Here is a 20,688-nt window from a genome sequence, read left to right as displayed (position 1 = left end):
TGACTGACAGTATTACCTCAATATTTAAAAATTCATAGACGCAATTTTTTCCTATACTAGTATAGTTACGGTAATCCAGTAACGCTGGTACGCACAATTTACAAAGAGAATTAATTACGTCAAAATAAATATATGCAAATCCCAGAAGAAACGTGTCAGAAGAAACTAAGGCATATCGATTGCGATATGTTTGGTATTATTTATATATCTGTTATAAAATACACACACCTTAATAATGAATGTAAAAAATAATATTTGCCTTTTAGATATCAGCAAACATATTATTAACAAACATTAAGTTCAGGTTACTTGGGATTGCTCTCTTAATTTTTTTTTTAATATTAGCTACATAACTCATACTTTCTTTAAATGGGTTTCAGTCTTTTGCTTAGTCTAATATAATAACATACAATAGTAGTATTAGTAGTAGTTACATTAATAGTTACTGTTTTGCAATGTGAACATTTTACGCACCAACTTAAACATGCGCATGTGCATGTACGTAAAGGAACGACATCGTTGGGGCTGGGAGATTATTTTCTTGAATTCCGATCGTCTTAGGTTTGTCAAGCCAGGAAAGATGGCGGCGCTTGTGGGGCTGCGTGCGTGTTTGTCCGGTAAATATTGTTTAATTCATTTAAACTATGTGACTCTGCTTGCATTTCTGACAGTTAATTGATTTACACCACCTTTATTGATTTATACATAATATCAAACACTGTTCGGACATTTAGAAGTACAAGAATATGAAAATAAAATGTGATGCTGTGTCTTCCGACAGCAGAGCAAGGTCACGTTACCAGTGACGGTTAGCTAACAATAAGACTAACCGAGGATGAAGAATGATTACTAAAATCAGCACCTGGTAACCAGAAACGAAGGAAAACATACTGCTGATATAGGTAGTCTTTAAAGAGAGGTGACGCCGTCCTTTTTGGATCTAAAGTCATCAAAATTGATTAATGTTAGCTGCAGCTGTTAGCATGATATAACCTGCCTGGTTTATGCAAAACTCTTTTTATTAGCGCTCTATATGGCACAGAAGCATCACGGCCGGTGCGAGTGCAATACATCCGGAGCTGTGCAGACATGCTGGCTGAGATTTTGAGGAAAAATGTGTGTGGCAGTCAGTGCTAATCTCATCTATGTGAGGGCACGACTGCACTGATTGAAAGGGAAATAAGGGCATGGACACCTAAATGTTCACTGACACAGAATTAATACATATTTCCGCATTTTAGAAAGATACATAGTTTAAATATGTTTGGCAATGTTTTAATTATTGTGTTGTGGCACCAAATAGTCACTCTTTATGTAAGTTTTTTTTGATTCCCTCTTCTCAGCCCTTCAGCTTTCTTCACCAAGCCTCCTGCACAGCTCCTTCAAATTGGTAAGTAGTTGCATGAAACGGCATGCTGCACGCTGCGAAGCACAGATTTTTTGCAGTGGTTAAATTATTGGGTTCTTCTTTGTCACGCAGTGTGCTGTGCCTCTGAGCCGGCGAACCTTCGCTGCGGAGGCGAAGAAGACATACAGCAGAGACAAGCCCCACGTAAACATCGGGACGATCGGCCACGTCGATCATGGCAAAACCACCCTGACGGCAGCCATCACAAAAGGTAGACCCACTCAAGCTGCTGCTGTCACACCGGTCTGGACACAGTCTGGTGTTAATGTGTGTAATAACTTTGTTTAGTGAATTTTGTAAGGTGAATTTCTATCACTCAATTCGATCCTCCCCAGTGCTCGCTGATGCTGGTGGTGCCCGCTACAAGAAGTATGAGGACATTGACAATGCCCCTGAGGAGAAAGCCAGAGGAATTACCATCAACGCCTCGCATGTAGAATACACCACAGCCAACAGACATTATGCTCACACAGACTGCCCTGGACACGCTGACTATGTCAAGGTATTCTTTTTTTTTTTTTTTTTACCTTTTTTTTTTTACCTGGATGCAGCCTGATGTTACCAGGTTGTAATCCTGCCTGTTTGTTTGATCATATTAGAAATGTGTCTGCTTTTCTTTTTCAGAACATGATCACAGGCACAGCTCAGATGGACGGCTGCATTCTGGTGGTGGCAGCCACTGACGGCCAGATGCCTCAGACACGTGAGCACCTGCTGTTGGCCCGGCAGATCGGTGTAGAGCACGTGGTTGTTTTCATAAACAAGGCAGACGCCGTGGAGGACAAGGAGATGCTGGAGCTGGTGGAGATCGAGATCCGCGAGCTGCTCACGGAGTTTGGCTACGACGGCGAGAACACACCCGTTTTGATTGGCTCTGCACTCTGTGCTCTGGAGGTGAGGAGAAACACTTTGTCAGTCTGTCAGTCAAAGAAATTTCAGAGCAATTTAATTTTGACATCCAGAAGTCAAAATTTTAGGTGATCTCAAATATTCAGCTTCTGAGAAAATAAATTGAATTTTAAAGCTGTCAAGTCAAAATTTTGAGGTGACCTCAGGCAAGTTTGTATTTTCATTTATTTTATTTTCCTCAGTGGTGGAGAACAAGTTTCAAACTAGAATGTGATGTGTTTTAATCAGATTTTTCCCGCTCTATTTCAGAACAAAGCTCCTGAGCTGGGGGTGAATGCAGTGATGAAACTGCTGGAGATTGTGGACTCTTACGTTCCTCTGCCCAAAAGAGAGCTGGAAAAACCTTTCCTTCTGCCCATTGAAGGGGTTTATTCAATCCCAGGTAGGAGAAAACACTATCTGATATTGTCAGTCTGAAGCTAGTTGGGTAGAAATAATGGTGATTTCTCTTGATTTCCATTGGTTGCATCATGTAAAGTTGTAGGCAAATGGAAAAACAAAAGAAAATGATAAACTGTTTTTAAACCAGGATGCAGACCCCAAAAATCTAAACATCCAAATCAAGATTCACTCTTTTAAGAAATAAGGCTGAATTTTTAACCATCCTTGGCTCCGTTACTTTGTCAGACGGTCTTCATGCACAACAATTCTAAATATTTTAGGCAAAGTACAAATAAAGATTTAAAGAAATTTATAAAAGAAATTTATATGCAAACAGTAAAATCAGTCAAAAGGACCTGAGCTTGAAAATCTGGGTGTCAACTTTGCCATAGAGAGCGATGCTCCAGTGATGTATTGTGCAGTTTTGTCACATGTTGCAGAGCTTTGCTGTACTGAACAGTGCAGCTTCCAGCAAAGCTCCAAAGAAACATTTGTACGGTGTTTTTGTTTTTCATATCCCACCAAGGACGTCTTCAAAGTTAATTTTGTCATGATGCAGTCACAGCTTTGGAGCGTCAGTAGCACAACTCATTAGTGATTTTACCAATTAGCAGTAAGAAGATTGCAGATCTCTGACTCTGTTTCTGATCTGAGAGCGAAAGCGTCGTGTACTTTGAGTCTGAAGGTTCCTGCTTGTGTTGCAGGCAGGGGTACGGTTGTGACGGGCACTCTGGAGAGGGGCGTCATCAAGAAAGGAGACGACTGTGAGTTTGTGGGTCACAACCGCAGCTTCAAGTCTGTAGTGACAGGTGAGGAACCTCCTATGATGTTAAGATATGAAATCATGGATAAAACATGACAGTTTGCAAATGAAATGTATCTTGAAGTGTGCATCCCCTTTATTTGGATTTGTTTGTTTTTATTTTTCTTGGGTGCAGGTATTGAGATGTTCCACAAGTCTCTGGACCGGGCAGAGGCAGGAGATAACCTGGGCGCTCTGGTCCGAGGCCTGAAGAGGGAGGACATAAGGAGAGGGATGGTGATGTGCAAGCCAGGGTGCATCATGCCTCACCAGAAAGTCAGAGCTCAGGTGTGAGAGCCACAGAGTTTGACTACAGAGGGTTTTAATTATTTAAATTGGGGCAGTGTGACACTCAGTGGACAGATCAGGAATAGCACCACCTTTTATTGAGATTTAAAAAAAATAATTTCATGAGTTTTCTACAGTTATCACAGTTTTATAAGCAGTAGTACGTGTTTATATATAACTGGAACTCTGCTGTGTGTGTCTGTGTGCGCTCTGTGTTACAGGTCTATGTACTGAGTAAGGAGGAGGGAGGCAGACACAAGCCGTTTGTCACCAACTTCATGCCCGTCATGTTTTCTCTCACCTGGGACATGGCCTGCAGGGTCACTTTACCTGCTGACAAGGTGTGTGTCTGTGTGTGTAGTTGTAAGTGTTGTAAGACATCTTAAACCTTTCAAGTGTTGTTTGAAGCATTGAGTGGTGATTAAAGCTGGTGTTGCCTCTCATTTACTGCTTTCTGCATTTATAAACACGGATTTCAGAGGAAACTGATGGTTTTCTTGCTCTTTTTTACTTTCCTTTAGGAAATGGTGATGCCAGGTGAGGACACCTCATTGACGCTCACTCTCCGCCAGCCGATGGTTCTGGAGAAAGGCCAGAGGTTCACTCTTAGAGACGGAAACAGGACCATCGGCACCGGGCTGGTCACAGAGATTATGACAACTACAGATGAAGACCAGTGTAACTGGGGCTGAGGAGGGCCTCTGCAGAGGGCTGGGCTCACGGATGGAGTGGGTTGAGGGGGTGTGTCAGGCAGGAGGGTGAATGTGTGGCTGTCTGTGTCTGGTCAGATCAAATAATTCTAGAAATACAAATGAACAATACATAAACACACACAGATGAACAGGATTCAGGAGAGGACCTGCAAAAACGCATGGCTCTGTTGTGCAGGTGCGCCTGACTAAAACACCTGTGATGTTCCACTGTCAGTCAACATTGTCATTTATGTAATAAAATGTATTTAATAATAAAACCGCCTCCTTTGTTTTGTGCTACTTGCTCGTGTATTCATGTGCTTGTTAAAACAACACAGATGCTGCAGAGAAGATTTATTTTATTTTTTAACCAACATGATCGCTGACAAAAGTAAATAACTGCTTTGGATTCACTGCAAAAAAAATTAAAAATCAATAAAGTTAAAAAGAAGAAAATTTCCTGGTAATTTTCTCCTACTACATTATGGACATTTCCCTAAATGGGAACATTTATAGTTAGGTAAAAAATAAATAAAACTACTAATGCAGAAAATTCATTCATTTAAAGCTATGTTTTATTGTATTTTTAGGAAAGTCTCCTCGAGTCGGTCACTTACAATTATATTTTACACAACATGACTGCACAGCACAAACAGTATCCCTGTGTGTAGAAAGATTAAGAAGCCACAGGAGGGCAGCAAAGAAGTTCCTCATCAAAGAGTCAAAGTCTGTTGTATCGTTTATGAGATATAACACACTGAAAACGCAGGATTTTACCGAGCCACCTCATTAACAGTTTGATGCTCAGCAATGTGAAAAAGTCGACATCCCACAATAGGAGCCAATCTTTGAGCAATAGCTCTTTAGACTTTTTTAAGGTCCTTTAAGGAGCATTCATGATTGTTTTTCTTTGTTTTCTTCAGTTACATGTGTGCTGCACCCATCCTCCCTGATTTGAGCAAAGGTGGAGGCTGAGGGTGAAGTTTCTTTAAAAGCAGAGGCCAACCAAATGAACTACTAACTAACATGAGGATAAGTAACGTTTACATTAAACGGTGGGTGCATACAGTGTATAAAACTCACCCAAATACTCATTCAAAAAAGAGTCGATACTGCAGGTCAAATTTTTCAGGTTAAGAAAAACTGTTGTTTTTTTTTAACATAACCAAACAACCATGTGCATCAAATGAGATTAATGGGATGATTGTTTCATAGCTGTTGGATGGTGACAGTGTTCGACTTTAGCAGCAGGTCTCAGCCAGCCTGACCTCAGTGTGCACTGAGCAGTCGGTGTCCCTCTGCTCGTTCATTCCCAGAAGGAAGCGCTCCAGTTGCTCCATGTTTGCTGTCGGTATTTGAGTCAGTGCCTCCTGTAATCCAATCAGCTCCGTGCTGTAATCAAATACTGTATGTCTGCAGGAATCAAGGCTGGAGCAGCAAGTACTACTGAGTGATGTGCTCAGCTGGAGGGTAAACATCTCCATGAGCAAAGTTACCTCTGCGAGACAGACACAGATGACCAGACTGAAAACCGTAGTATGTTTCACTGATACAAACCTTGGCTGTGTGTTAACACTTAATGCTGAATGTGGTTCAGTTGTGTTTAAACCTGCTGGGGATGTTTGCTGAATCATGCAACAACAGTTTTCGTCTTCATTTTAGCAACAAGAGATGTTTTAGGGTCGAGACTTGGTTACAGGGTTAGGTTGGACCTCTGTCAGTTCTCAGCATAACTTGTTTGGTTGCCTGAATTTAAAAAAAGACAGTATAAAATTTTATTGATTATAATCATGTTTTGATAAAGACTGGTTTAAACATTTCCATTCGCTTCTGCTTATCCTTTTCAGGGTCACAGGGGGTGCTGGAGCCTATCCCAGTCTGTCGCAGGGCCAACACACAGAGACAGATCATCATTCGCGCTCACTTTCACACCTATGGGCAATTTGGATTCATCAATTAATCTATCCCCACAAACTGCATGTCTTTGGACGGTGGGAGGAAGCCGGAGAACCCACGCAAACACTGGGAGAACATGCAAACCCCACACAGAAAGACCTGATGGTGGCATTGAACTCAGCACCTTCTTGCTGTGCGACAACAGTGTTAACCACCGTGCTGCCCGTTTAAATGCTTTTGTTTCCCCAACTATTAAAAACAACAATTAGCAATAAAATCAGTGGAAGGAAGGAAAGTATACATATACTCACTGGCGATTTTATTAGTTACACCTTGTTAAACTTAGTTGGATCTCGTTTGGTCAGCAGAACTGCCTCCATTCTTCATGCCATAGATTCAATAAGGTGCTGGAAACTTGCCTCAAAAATTTGGTCTATGTCACGTTGACATGACAGCATCACACAGCTGCTGCAGATTTGTTGTCTGCACGTCCATGATGTGACTCTCTTGTTCCATCACATGCTAAAGATGCTCTGCTGGATTGAGATCTGGTGACTGTGAACTCACCAAAACCAGTTTGAGTTGATTTGTGGTAAATCTTACTGGAAGCAGCCATTAGAAGATGGATTCAACTACAAGGCAGAATGGGTCCCTGCTTTCACGCTACTTAAATTCTTACAAAACTCATCAGACCAGGTGACATTTTTTCCAAACTTTTGTATCCCAATTTTGGTGAGCCTGTGCAAACTGTAGCTTGAGTTTCCTGACAGGTCAGTGTGGTTGCACCTGTTGTGTACAGTCACATTTCTCACATTTTAGATTTTTCCCCCTTTTCTTTATTACATAATGATATCCAAGCAGGCTTCTTTAGCACAGCCTCTATTAGAATTTGATCATAGTTTACACTGCAGTCAAAAACGCCCTGATTTCCTCCCACAGTCTTTCCCAGACAGGGTGGTGTTTTTCTTACCAGCTATGTTACGTTCACGAGTGCACTACTCTAACCTTTAAGCTGCTCACACCCTTCAAAAGAATAGCATGACGCCGCCTTAGCTGCTCGGTGTTGCTGTTAATGGAAGGAAAAGCTGCAATATAATATAATAATAGCAAGAAGACGCTGGTTTCCGTGACATGTTCAGTCTTGGTTAGAAGTGACACTGGAAGGCCAGCGAGAGCTTTAATGGTTTCGTTATCAACGTGAAGACTCATTACCCAGAGCCTGATTATTAGGACATGAACGTTGGCTAACTAGGATTTATATCAAGCTGAACTAGGATCTAAATGCAGAGACCTCAAATCAACTTTTAAGGTTTTTCTGAAGTGATGATTAACGACATGGGAGCTACGTTAAGCTCCAGGCTGTTTTTGTTATTGAACCTGTCCTAAACATTTTCAACTCCACTAAACTGAAATGAGGAGGCAACAACAGTGCTATTTTTGTCTTCTCTAAAAGGGCCACATAGAAGAATTTTTTTTAAGAATTTGTCCGTTTTGAGATTAAACTCAAAATACTATTTAGCACATAGACATGGTGTGGTGACGAGTATACAGACGTTGAACAGAGTGTGCAGAAAGCTGGACGAGTCGGCTGGATTTGTGCAAGATGTAATAGTTGGCAATGGACAGATGCAAGGATATCGATGGTTACACCCTTGAGCAGTATAGAGGGGGTATGTTGTATCACAAGACACAATAAGACTAGTTGTTTCACTAACTCATCTACACTGGGCATTTTGTAAGGGGGTATAGCAGCCGTGGCAGTGGTTTGACTTTTTGGCACTTTTTGGCTTATTAGCAAAATTAGCAATCCTTCTGGGTTTTTTGCCTTTTTTAAACGTGTTTCAAATACTGTCTCGTAACATTTAACCTTTTTTAAAAACAATGTGTTGCATTTTAACAACAGATAGAACACACAGGAACAGGAAGCAAAGTGTTAAGAAGCACCCATGCCATATATGTTCTTGCACAGAAAGAGTGTGTCATATTTTGGGGTTAAGTTTTATTTTGTTTGTTTGTTTCTTGACCAAAAGCTCCAGAAACAATGAGTTTGCAGCGTTTAGTAAGTTCCACAAATTGAACTCTATGCGTGATTTTATAGAATATAATCTAGGTCTAAAATGTCCGGAGTTATTGCTTGAGGAACGGAAATGCAGCTGTTAGTGCTGCATCATGTTATTTTCTTTTTTCCACACTCCACCTCCTTCTAGGAGCTGAAGTAAAGAATAGAGCTGGTCCAATTAAGGCTGAATTTGCCTTTCAGCAACCCACTCTGCATGTTTGAAGGCTGACCCTCAACGGCTTCTCATCCTCCACAACAGTGCAGAGTGGGTGGGAAGGATCCCAGGTTTATTCTCAGTGCTCCTTCCATCACACACAGCACATCTCAGAGGATACAGACGGATAAAAGTAAGAGATTGTGCTTTCATTTGGCACTAATAGCATGAAAGTCAAATGTAATTATACACAGAACAGTTTGCCACGAGTTTAATATTTCTCACAGCCTCACTGATATGCCAGGTCACATTAGCTGGTAATTGAGTAAAAGTAGATCTGGGTAGAATTACGATTAGACAGAGGTACCACCAGCACATAGGGGCAATAAAATATTTGCACATTTTAACCAAATGTGGAGTGTTTTCTATCAGTGGAGACTTTCTGTGACTGTGAAAGAGAGCTAAAGAGAGTGAAAATAACCTGTTAAACAACAGCAGGAACAGTGACGAAGGCTCTACATTAGATTTCTGTGGTGTGAGTATATGTGCATGTGATCCCTCTACAAGTGCTCAAGGTTACAGGGCAGCGAAATCCAAAAGAACTGCCAAGTCTTGCGTGTGTGTATGCAAAGACGTGACTGATTGGTTGCATAAGAGCGAAAGAAGAAACCTCTGACCCCAACCAGATACCCTCAAACCAAATCACAGCCATAAATCAAAGTCCATTCCTTTCTGCTTATCAAACGGCTCACTTACTTTCCTCAGTCATGCTACACCATACGCACTCATCAGATGCTTATTGTAGGATTATTCATGTCGTTAGTGTCTGACTACCACAAAGGGCAAAAAAGAAGGAAAGCTTGGCTTTATCAGACAATTTTATTGTGGTAATGAGAGGAGGAGTCTTTCTTTTTTCTTCTTTTTTTTAGTGCATCTCCCACTTTTAAGGTGTTGTCTCACACAACAAACGAAACTCTGCAAGGAAACAAAAAAAGTGTGGCTTCAAATGCATTTAGTGGAAAAGAGCAAAATGAGGTCAGAGATGTTCAGTTCATTAGATGTCATTTCAATCCTTTAGGCAAAAAGAGTATTTCCAGTTTATTTATTTCTCAAGACACTAAAAATTCCAATCCCTTACTTTTATAAAACCGTGTGCCAACTTACACTCACCCCCCATTTTATTAGGTAAACAGTGTGTTCACCTGCCACCAGAAGATCACCCGAAACATTAGACCATCAACACCTGATTGAATGGTTCAAACAAGGCAGGATGGATCCATGCTTTCATGCTGTTCATGCCAGATTCTGACATTACAAGACCAGATAACCTTTTTCCAATCTTCCACTGTCTAATTGTGGTGAGTCTGTGCAATCTGTAGCCTCGGTTTCCTGTTCTTAGCTGACAGGAGCGGCACCTAGTCTGGCGTTGTGCTGCTTTAGCCCATCTGCTATAAGATTTCACGTGTTTTGCATTTGGAGATGCTCTTCTGCATACTTTGGGTGTAACAAATGATTATATGATGCTTTCCTTGAAGCGGTCTGGCCATTCTCTTCTGACCTCTACCATCAATAGAGCGTTTTTTCAGGGAGCTCATTGAATATTTTCTTCTGTTGTGTGGGAAGATCTCAGTAGATGAGCAGTTTCTGAAAGACTCATACCAACATCAACAACCGTGCTATGTTCTTTTCTTCCCCAGTGGCTGCAATGTGATTGGCTGATGAGACATTTGATTAAGAGAGCTGGACAGCTGGCTAGTGAGTGTATATATCTCTCTGTCTATAATTATGAGCATTCAGCCTGACAGATCAGAAGCAAAAAATGTATTTACAATACACTGACAGATATATTAAACTTTTTGCTGTTTTACATGGAAAAACTCTTTGATCAAACTCTTGGTGCATTTGAACCAACATTCGTTTTCTAGAGCAAACCTATTCTGATAGTTTCAGCGCGAGTCAGCAATATATAGAGATATACAAATGTGTTGGAATGTGCTGAAATGGCAGTTAGACGCCTAAGTTAACCCACATGGAGTTTTTGGTTTGATGAATATGGAGGGGAAACTAATTTGTCTCTCCTGAGATAAAACACAGTCTGACCTATTATTCTTATTAAGACGAAAAGGAAGATTAAGACAGTATTTCCTCCTCAGGAAAAGCATCAGACTGTTAAAAATAGATTAAATACCAGAACAAAAATTAATAAAGTGCATCTGTTCAGTGGCTGTTATCATGTCTTTTTTTTAGCCCTGCATGTAGTCTTCCACCAGATGAGCAGGTCAGAGTAAAACTGGGACGCTCAGGGTCACTTTGCTTTGCTTAGCTTTTTTTCACATTCATTAATCTCAATGAATAAACAGTTCAAGGTATCTTGCACAAGATTTGATTAGCTTGCACTGATTGTGAATATTAAAATGTTCTGATTTTACTCTAAATACCTGTTTTGCAGAAAAAAATATGACATATCTTCTGAAAATCCCCTCTGATCTGAGACTCTATGAATCAACAGACTTTATATAAACATAGTTGTTGTGTCAGGCATCCCCTTCTGGATTTGTCCTCATAAAGGGCTCAGATGTGCCACAGTATTAGCCCACTCTGTGTCCCATGGGTCACATATGGCACAGTGCTTCATTTCAGATGACTTTAATTAGACGCTTCTGTTGCCAATGGGGTCCCTCCAAAATTAACTTTCAAGTTTTGTTTTGTTTTGTTTTTTTTAACCAGTGAGTCGTTAGATCTTATTAGTCTTTGCTTATTTCTAAATATATTTTTTCACATCCACACAGCTCAAGTTGACATTTTGATTTGCAGGATAACATTTATAAGGAGAAGAGTGGGCGGTTTTATTTTTATTTTCATAGTCTGTTGCCTCTGAGAAGAACGGACAGATTTATTTCCAATGAGAGTTTTCTAAGTTCTGACTCAAACTGCGAAATGTACAATCGTAGCTCAGGGGCTGTAAGTGAGCAAAGCATGTCTGAAACATTGCTGACCTTGGTAGTAACACCAGGTGAAGTTATCTAGGTAAACCTAGCAAACATGCTTACTTTACATTATTACAGGGTTCAAACATCCAAAGAAATGATCTTTTTTGTGCAGTCCCTGGTTTAGCAGAAGATAATAAAGGACGTGCTCAGATCAAATCCATTGTAAGCTAATGTTAGCATGTTAGCATATCTGTGGTTCATTTTCCATGGTCTAGTTTCATCACCAGCCAAGCTATAGTTGCAACATTTACTGTAATACTGATTGTAAAAGCCTTTTCTCTGCATTTTTAATCTGTGGAGGATACAAAAGGCCCACTAATAAAAATATAATCTCTGTCTTGATCGTAGTTTATAAGCTATGCCACGTTTCCTCAACAAAAGAACTTCTACTTTTTCTTATCATAGTTATATGGAGGAGTGAAATCTGTGATAGGGGACATGGGCTGTTCTGCACTATAATCTACCTCCACAGTTGTTGTGGGGCATCGGCGCTGATTTTGGAGTGGATTTGTGGGTCTGTGTGTTTTTACAATTGCTACGAGGCAACGACTGTGCTTTTGTTGGGTTAATTGAAAGCAGGTATATTTGATTGTGCTTCCACTCTAGTCTACTTATACTCCACAGAGCAAACAATGCTGCATATTTTTTTCTTTTTCTCTGGCTTGCTGAGGATGGGGTGGTCGTTGATCTAGCAGGATAACTGTGATTAATACTTTCCACAGGACCACTCCCAAGGGCACAGCCATACTAGGGGTTAGATACCTGAGATTCTCCACCACTTGTTTTAAAACTGAAGAAGCCTCTTGGGTGATAGGCAAAATGTTCTCAGGAGCTTAGAGGAGTCCAGTTGCCTTATTTTCAAGCATTCAGGACTGTGTTTTGTATCCATTTTGCAAGTTGGACTCTGTCCCTCCCACCCCCCAACTTTTAAGCACAAAATACTGTAGCTGGGATTGTTTCATTCTGATTTAAGTGTTTGTCTAATAATTCCCTGAAGTGATCTTTTTTCTCATAGATGGCTTTTGCTCAGACCTAGAATTTGAGTGTTACAAATACCTATTTATGTACAAGATCAATGCACTTTCTTTATTAGAAGGTTTTATGCACTGGTTCTGCAACTTGTGAGAGTGCACGTTTTGGGCTTGAGGCTTTTAGCCTTAGTCTTTGTATCATGATAGTCACAAGAATTTCTATATTTAAGAACCCTTTTCTTGTTTTAAAGACTTCACAAAGTCAGCTGGACACAGCCTTTTCAGTCAGATCGCGAAACTAACAATACCTTGATTAAGCAGCTAGGCAGAGCAGTTAAAATCATTAGCCAGACAAAACCGATAGTCCCAACCTGGAAAAACTGATCCTGTTTATCGGGAACTGTCTCTAATTAAGGAGCCTTTGTTTGGAGCTTCTATTATGAGAGTAAACTGCATAATGTGTGCAGTAGCAGTGGAAAGTTTGACAATGATAGTAATAGTTACCAACAGAAGTGAGCAAACTAGTTCTTCAATGGTATATTAGCAATGAAAACAAGTGATATCAGGTTACAGCATACTTGGAATACTTAATACATAGTAAAACAGTTCTGCGCAGAAAGGAAAACAACCAAAAAGGGAAAAGGAATCATGTGTTTATTCACTGTAATGTGGTGTTAGTTTGTTTCTATGTGTCAATATTGTAATATATAGTACATAACAAGAATAATTGATTTTATAAACATTTCTAAATTCAATTAATTATCCCACTCGTTCCCCTGCTGTCTAGCACCACTTTCTCTGTGTAAGCTTCTTGCAATAAATTTAATTTAATACACACTATGAAGTGTCATGACTTGGTGTCCCGGGTAAATCAAACTAGCAGGGGAAACAGTTTGGAGCTCCAAGATTATCATAATTTCCAGCAATGTAACAAGCTGTACAGGAGAGCTATACAAGATATTGCCTTATCCATATTTTGTCTCACTCCTACTCGTAATGCCACTGAGTTTCTAGTAAATGCAAGTAATTCAAATGTAAATTTAAGATCCAACATTTGTCACTGGCTGAAATAAACAGAGATGAATAGTTTTCCCTGCTATATACAAAACTTACAAATGATGTGACATCATTTGTTTCCCCTTTGTGATAGAAATATGTATAACTCTACCTTTTCTTGTGCTCATAACTGCATTTGTGCCAACCAGCCAAGTCAGTCGCTAACGGTGTTTAATGAAGAGCATTTAATGTTGTTGTCATTCAAAGAAGTGTTACGTTTGCTTAGAATGAAAATCTGTCTCTCATCCACTTTTGATTTGCACTTTAGTTTTTATCAGTTGAGCTCGGAGAAGTATTGTCCAGGTTTAGTTTCCTAAACAATAACTTCAAGTTCAGTCAAGTTCACTGCACACCTCGCTGCAAATTTGAGGAACCTACAGATAGTCCCGCCATGACTGGGAAACATTTCTCAAAATATTTATACAAAACTATGCTATTGTCATGCATTTTATTACTAGGAACTGCAATTGTAACATGACAGCTGTTTTTCCATAAAACTCAGTGATCATCTCTGGAGAGCCTGAAACGTCCACGGACGAGCTTCACTACTCTGTACTGCTGGTCCTCCACCTGCCTCAGCGGTGTCCTCATATCAGCAGGATGACAGTCATAGGTCACTTCATGTGGCGATGTTCAAAACAAGCATCAAAGGTTAAATCTCAGATTCTCTACGAGAGGGCGTTTCGTGTTCGGTAAATGACGACTCATTCACTAACTCAGATGGACACTCTCTGTCCTGCTCTTTCTCCATGTCTCCCTCGTCCTCCTCATCCCTGCTGATGAAGGCCAGCTCATTCTCATAGCAGAAAGAGTTGGCGGCAGATGTTGGGAATTTTCTCTCCTCCATGTCTTTGGCGCTGCACCTAGGGGTGGATGGTACTTCAAATGTTTTGTGAAAGTAGGCGTAATCTATCCTGTACTGGTTCTTCTCCTCGAAAATGACGGGCTCAAAGCGGTGACCCCACAAGATCTCCGAGGGCAGGTATGAGCTGCGTGCTTGCGTCGTCATGGCTGTGGCCTCCACCATCCCTTCAAGTATAATTACTATCTCAAAGTCGGCTGCTTCGAGATCTTGTTTGCTGATGCCAAAGAGTGGACTTTCTTCATCAATTTCGTGTATGACGGTGAGCGGGGCAACCAGAAACAGGCGGTCCGTGCCTTTGTCGTATCCGACGTTCATGTCGATCTGATCCAGGGGGATGTACTCGCCTTCCTCTGTGTAGCGGGGCTTCACCAGCTGGGCTCTCACGTGAGCTTCCACGATGTGGCTCTTCCTTAGGTTTGCAACTCTGAACATGAGGCACAGCTTCCCATCACGCATAGCGATTACTGCATTGTGGCTGAAAAGTAGCGTCTCTGCACGCTTTTTGGGCCTTGCCATCTTTGCCATGATGGCGCCAATCATAAAGGCATCAATGATGCACCCCATAATAGACTGAAAGACCACCATGAAGACAGCTGCTGGGCATTCCTCTGTGACAAAGCGAGCTCCGTACCCAATGGTTGTTTGGGTCTCAACGGAGAACAGGAAGGCTGCCACAAAGGTGTGAACGTTCATGACACAAGGAACAAAACTCTCGTCCCTTCCTTGATTGTCCATGTCACCATGGAGCAGGCCAATGACCCAGAATGCAAAGCCAAACATTAACCAGGACACCACAAACACCAAGCTGAACAGCAGGAACATGTATCGCCAGCGGATGTCCACGCAAGTAGTGAAAATGTCAGATATGTACCGCTGTGACTTCTCATCCATGTTTGTGAAATGGATGTTGCATTGGCCGGTCTTGCCGACAAACCGGCTGTGCTGTTTGCGTCGTGTGTGGATCTTTCCATTGCCAAAACTGCCCACAGCAGGCATAGTGCTCAGTCTAAAGCCTTCTTCTTCACAGGACAAGAAGCTGTGGTGGTGGTGGTGGGCTCTTCCCACACTCATGCCTCAGTGGTGCACAGCCACAGGGCTTCACGCTATCAGCCTGGCTCATACAAAACTGACCAGGCTCAGGGGAAGTGCCCAGCACTGTGAAGGTCGCTGTAAAGGAAACACAGGCAGAATATTAATACACAACATCAAATAATAGGGACACAAAGAGAATTGTATTTTCCTTCATTTAAGCAAAGAACTGAGATAATCATACAGCTTCAGAAGGTCACATGGTTATCAGCATTGTGTATCAGATTCATTAGTCAAGCCCAGTGAAAATGATGCTCTTTTCTACTTCAATTTCCCCTTCCTGAAGTACCTTTGGCATGATTGCATTAATTTTTCTCTATTCATTTTGATGTCTTCTGCCATCCACATTACAGATATTACATTTCTTTCTCCACCAAAGCACGTCTACACTTATAAATGTGTCACTGCTGATTTCGGTTCAGCTCTCCACGTAGCTAAAATGATCATCTTCAGGGTTTTTTTTAAGTTGCTTATATGTTGCTGAAGTAAAATAAAACAGACATTTAATAGATAAAAGATTTTTAATGGTATCCAATTAAAAAAACAACAACTCTGCTTTGCTTTCATTCCACCTCTTCTGTCAGAAATTCTGCGGCATATACAATGAATGTTTCACTGTTCAACAAGGTACAGAAATAGCCAGCTAATCCAATGCCCTGCCATTTTATGTGACGTGTCTTCTGTTTCTTCCAGCTGGCAAAACTATTAGAGTCACTGGAGTACAGTGATGAGGCTGTGTGATTCCCTTGTGAGGCTGAACTGAAAAGTAATATGGGCTGAAAAAGATGGGGCAGAACAGCGGGTGCCATGGAGATAGAAATGGTTTGATGGCAGAAATCAATGGCATCACTTCAGGCACTTAATGGGATTTTTCTTTCTGAAAAAGGTGCACTTTATGTGGAGTAAACCCTTTTTTCACATGTGTGTTGGACTAAGTAATAATGTTTTACAGCATGCAGAAAGTAGATTTTCAAAGCAAAGTTTTACAAAGCTTTTGTATGACATTGCACCTCCTTCCCAACCAACGAAAAACCCTTCAACTTACTGTGATTCAGTGTTAAAAATAATCTTTGCTCTCTTATTTTCTTAACTGTATTACACCTTCAGTTGCGCAATATGCATGCAAAGGTGCATATAAAAGTTTCTTTTCAACAAAATGAGTAAATGTGTTGGACTGATCTACCCACACCTCATTTTTTGAAATGTTTTACCCAAAATGTAATAACCGTAGAGAGTTTTCATTTCATATTTGGTGCTGACTTAAACAAAATTCTGCTGTGGACAAAAATTTTGGTGACTGTTAATTTATGTTCGGGGGGTGTACGTTTAGCTGGACACTTGAACCAAACGGAAATGGAGAACACAACACAGCATTCACAGGGGGATGATAAAATGAACATAATATATACAAAGTAAGGATTTATAGTGGAATAGATTATAATAGAAAAAAATATATAGATATGAATCATCGCTGTATGTTTGACAACATTTGTGCAAAGTTTTGTTTGATTAGTTAAAAAAAATCTGAAGAGAGCATGAAAATTTGCAGACTGGTAGATTTTTAAAAAAAGATTCTCTGTTGTTTTGAAACAGGGCGCGCACGCTCTGGCCAAATCTGCAGCTGACATCTTGTTTTTAATAATGGCCAACATGGTGTAGGTTCCTTAATTATTTAGAAGTCGGAAATTCTGAGTTTCCAGATGTAATTTTTTTATGGAACACCTCCTCAACTCGGATTTCCCACTCGGAGAGTCGGAACAGACCAACATACCCCGAATTAGCAAGCCAAGATGGCGGCACTGAACGTAACCAGTAGCATCTCTTCTGCTACTGTTGTGTATTTTTCACTCACTAAATAAGCCATACACAGAGCACTGATCAGGCTTTATTCATGAATGTGTGCACAAAATAAGTATTATACTGTATTGCTAGTGATAACTGAATGGCTTAGCTAAAAACCAAAACAAATCCTGTTTGCCCTCACTTTTTCTGGAAGGTGCTAACTCATGAGTGACGTCACTCCTGAGTTTTAACTTCAAGTTCTGAGGTATCTGAAATAGGTTACTGGTTTGAACAGGTAACTCATATACAGTAAAGCTAATGTTGAGGCCTGGGTTTGAATTTGCTCCGACGCTGTTAACCACATTTTCTTTGTTTTAGTTTTCTTATCTTATGCCTACTGTCCTATAAAGGCTAAAAAACACAAAAATATATATGTGTATTAAAAAACACCTATTAAAATGCATGTTTTGAGAGCACACTGAAAAGGTAAAAGCCTCTGCGCTTCTTTTACATGTGGCTAAAGCGTAGCTGCACCTGTGATTAGGTCTGTGTCACATCGAATTGTTTGCCATAAGACTGGTGTAAGGTTTTATGTGATATTAAAATGTTACATTGCGACATTATTGTTATAGCTGTGTCATCAGTTTACACTCCCCAGTGTGAACAACAATGCAACAAGCCCGGACGTGTCTGTGCTTTGTAAAGTAAGCAGAAAAAGAACATTGTTTTTAGTCAAGATGGAAATAACAAACTCGTTTCACCACTCAATGCTAAAAAATGTGCTGTAGAGTGCAACCAGGTTGTGAAGGACGAGATTCTAGTGCGACCCAAATGTAAACAAACAACTCAACCTAGCAATGCTAGCTGCTTTCCATGTGACAGGAAGAGCAAACGGTGACACAATGGAACAGCAGGAGTTTAGGCAGCTGGTCAAAAACCTCGACCCAAGATTAAACATCCCAGGTAGAAAATGTTTTTCATTCTTGTGCGACAAAGTGTTAAACAGTTATTTTACACCTTTACTTTAAATTTCATGGGGAAACACCACCTAGGCTACTTTTATGCTTGCATTTGATTTATGATGTTTTACTACTAGTACACTATATAATGCTACTGCTGGTGCCTAAATCTATTGAAAGTAGCTCATTGGAAAAGAAGGCTGCAACCACCATGTTTTTCTATTGTCAGAAATATTGTTATTGTAAATATTCTTGCCATATCATGATGTAATTTTAAGACTATACCACCGGCACAATTTTATTAAACTCAAGACTCGGCTATGCAAGGCAGGGCTTGGAGCTAAATGCTAACATCATCTTGCTGACTTGGTGATTGTTTCGTTTTTCACGTTAATATACAAAAATGTGTTACTGTGTTGTGTGAGCCATGATCAGAGAAACCCTGAATGCAAACTTATGTGACGTAAAAGATGATGTTAGGAATATAAATTCCACGGAGGTAAAATATGTTTTTAAATCTCTTTTTGCTGTCAGAGTCAGCTAACTTGTGAAGCAGTTTTCATCAAATTTAAATGATGATTATGAATTTTTGATTGTGCTTTTCCAATGTCCTGGTGACTACTGAAGGTAAAGTTATTTTAAGGTATTGCTTTAAAATAACTGCCCACGTAAATGCCCAAATTGTTGAGTAGAGAGACTTCTAGAAACATCTAGGAAATATTATTATTATTATTATTATTATTATTATTATTATTACTAATTTTATTTATTTTTTGGTTTCCACTGAATTGAATGATGTGGCTGCATTCTGGTCTGTTGTACCTTAAATAATCTGAATTCAAAGAGCCCTTAAATAGGAGGCAGTCACATCACTGCCCTGGAAACAGAAGAGATTCAGTGGAAAACACCTCAACTACAGGTTTGCACAAGCTGTGTCCTGCTTACTTTCAGATATTTTTATCATGCTTTATGTTGTTTGGACTCTCTTTGGTATGTCTGAGAACATTACAGGAGGCTTGTCAGGTGATAAATAGGATAAGGGTATAAAAGATGCATTAAAAAACAAAAGTTAAAAATAGAAGCTGACCACACCATGGGTAGTTAGACATTAATACCCAGTACATATAACAGACCACACAGAAGTCAAGAAGGGATGTATTTGTTAGAGCTTAAAGTTCAGGATCAAGGATGACACTTATAATAACAAATCTGACCATATTTCCCCTGTGAGTGAGTGTTTCTCGAAGGTCTAGTTGCTAGGAAGCAGGATGTTGAGTGTCCAAGGGATATTAATATCTAATTATTTGTGCGACTGCTCCTTGGCTCTCTCAGGAGCCACACTCTGCCTGCTGGGCTGTGATCTTAACTCAGGAGCAGCGATGAGTCTTTTTATCTGCTGGCATTTATCACAGCAGAAACTGTTTTCACCGAAAACAGCAGCAAGAGGCAAGCGGCTTACCTTATTCGCAAGAAAACGCTGATTTCCAACTTTCCTTTTCTTCCAAATCTCCAAGCTTTTTAGCCAAGCTGCTTCATGATTGGCTTCCTTCAGTTCTTCTCTTCTTCTATCCTCCTGAGGTAGAAAAGTAAATAGCCACAGAGTGTCTTCATCTCTTTCTCCACTGAATGAGGAGAGCAATCACTCGTGCTCTAAAATACTCCAGGGTCACCCCCGGATTGATATCCAGTTGATTGGGAACAGACCAGAAATAACAAAATGGTTTTCGTGAAGCAGGGAAGTTGTAATTGTGATCTTCAAAAACCGAACGGCACCTTGATGGCAGTCATCCCAAATCAAATGAATGTAGTGGTCACGTGGCCTGTTGAGTCCAGTCCAATCAAAAAAGTCAATTCTTCACAGCTTATTTTAGAGTCTTGGGAGAGTCGACAGTCTCTCTTCTTCCACGTGTCTCACACTTTCTGAGTATATCTGCTATCTGATCTCGTTCTGCTGCAGATCCCACTCTGTATCCCACATCTAGTGAACTATTGCTCACTGCTCAGCTCCAATCCTCCCCCTCCCTTCCACAGTGTCACTGTAGATACTTGGCATTTGGAGACTACATGCGCTTCCCCTACAAAGTGTTGACAGTCAGGTGATCATCAGTGGCGTTGAAAGAACCGACTGGCTTATTCAGGGCTGTTGTGTACCACAGAGCGATGGGGGACACACTGGTTTCTTTGGGTTGTGTTTTTTTATGACAATGTATTTGATTATACTTTGGCAGAATCGCCTAAAGAACACACCACACTGCTTCTGCATGAGTAAACTTCTTATTTCCAAATATAGATTATACTTCATATGTATACCCTATTTTCTAACTAGAATCTAGCAGATCACCGAGTGGGTAGTCTCCATTTTTACTCAGTGAGAAAGCAGAGCAGCT

At 40.4% G+C, this 20,688-nt stretch overlaps 2 protein-coding genes across 2 annotated transcripts; one reads left to right on the top strand and one right to left on the bottom strand.

Moving 5' to 3' along the window:
• The first annotated feature begins 462 nt into the window (after positions 1-462).
• Positions 463-4,780, top strand: tufm (Tu translation elongation factor, mitochondrial). The gene is made up of 10 exons (XM_085453890.1): positions 463-617; positions 1,344-1,390; positions 1,481-1,619; positions 1,744-1,910; positions 2,033-2,302; positions 2,567-2,699; positions 3,403-3,507; positions 3,637-3,788; positions 4,010-4,129; positions 4,310-4,780. The coding sequence occupies exons 1-10, from the start codon at positions 485-487 to the stop codon at positions 4,478-4,480; spliced, it is 1,437 nt and encodes a 478-aa protein (XP_085310016.1). The 5' UTR covers positions 463-484; the 3' UTR covers positions 4,481-4,780.
• An 8,407-nt stretch (positions 4,781-13,187) lies between these two features.
• Positions 13,188-20,313, bottom strand: kcnj12b (potassium inwardly rectifying channel subfamily J member 12b). Its single transcript, XM_085453889.1, has 2 exons — positions 19,761-20,313; positions 13,188-15,638 (listed from the first exon to the last, which is right to left on the bottom strand). The coding sequence occupies exon 2, from the start codon at positions 15,540-15,542 to the stop codon at positions 14,259-14,261; it is 1,284 nt and encodes a 427-aa protein (XP_085310015.1). The 5' UTR covers positions 15,543-15,638; positions 19,761-20,313; the 3' UTR covers positions 13,188-14,258.
• Positions 20,314-20,688: the final 375 nt, after the last annotated feature.

The sequence above is a fragment of the Copadichromis virginalis genome, linkage group LG4 (assembly GCF_057382275.1).
Source record: "Copadichromis virginalis isolate Kocher_CV1m ecotype Utaka linkage group LG4, C_Virginalis_male_GT1.1, whole genome shotgun sequence".
In the NCBI taxonomy this organism is placed as follows: Eukaryota; Metazoa; Chordata; class Actinopteri; order Cichliformes; family Cichlidae; genus Copadichromis; species Copadichromis virginalis.
This window is presented reverse-complemented; position numbering and strand designations above follow the sequence as displayed.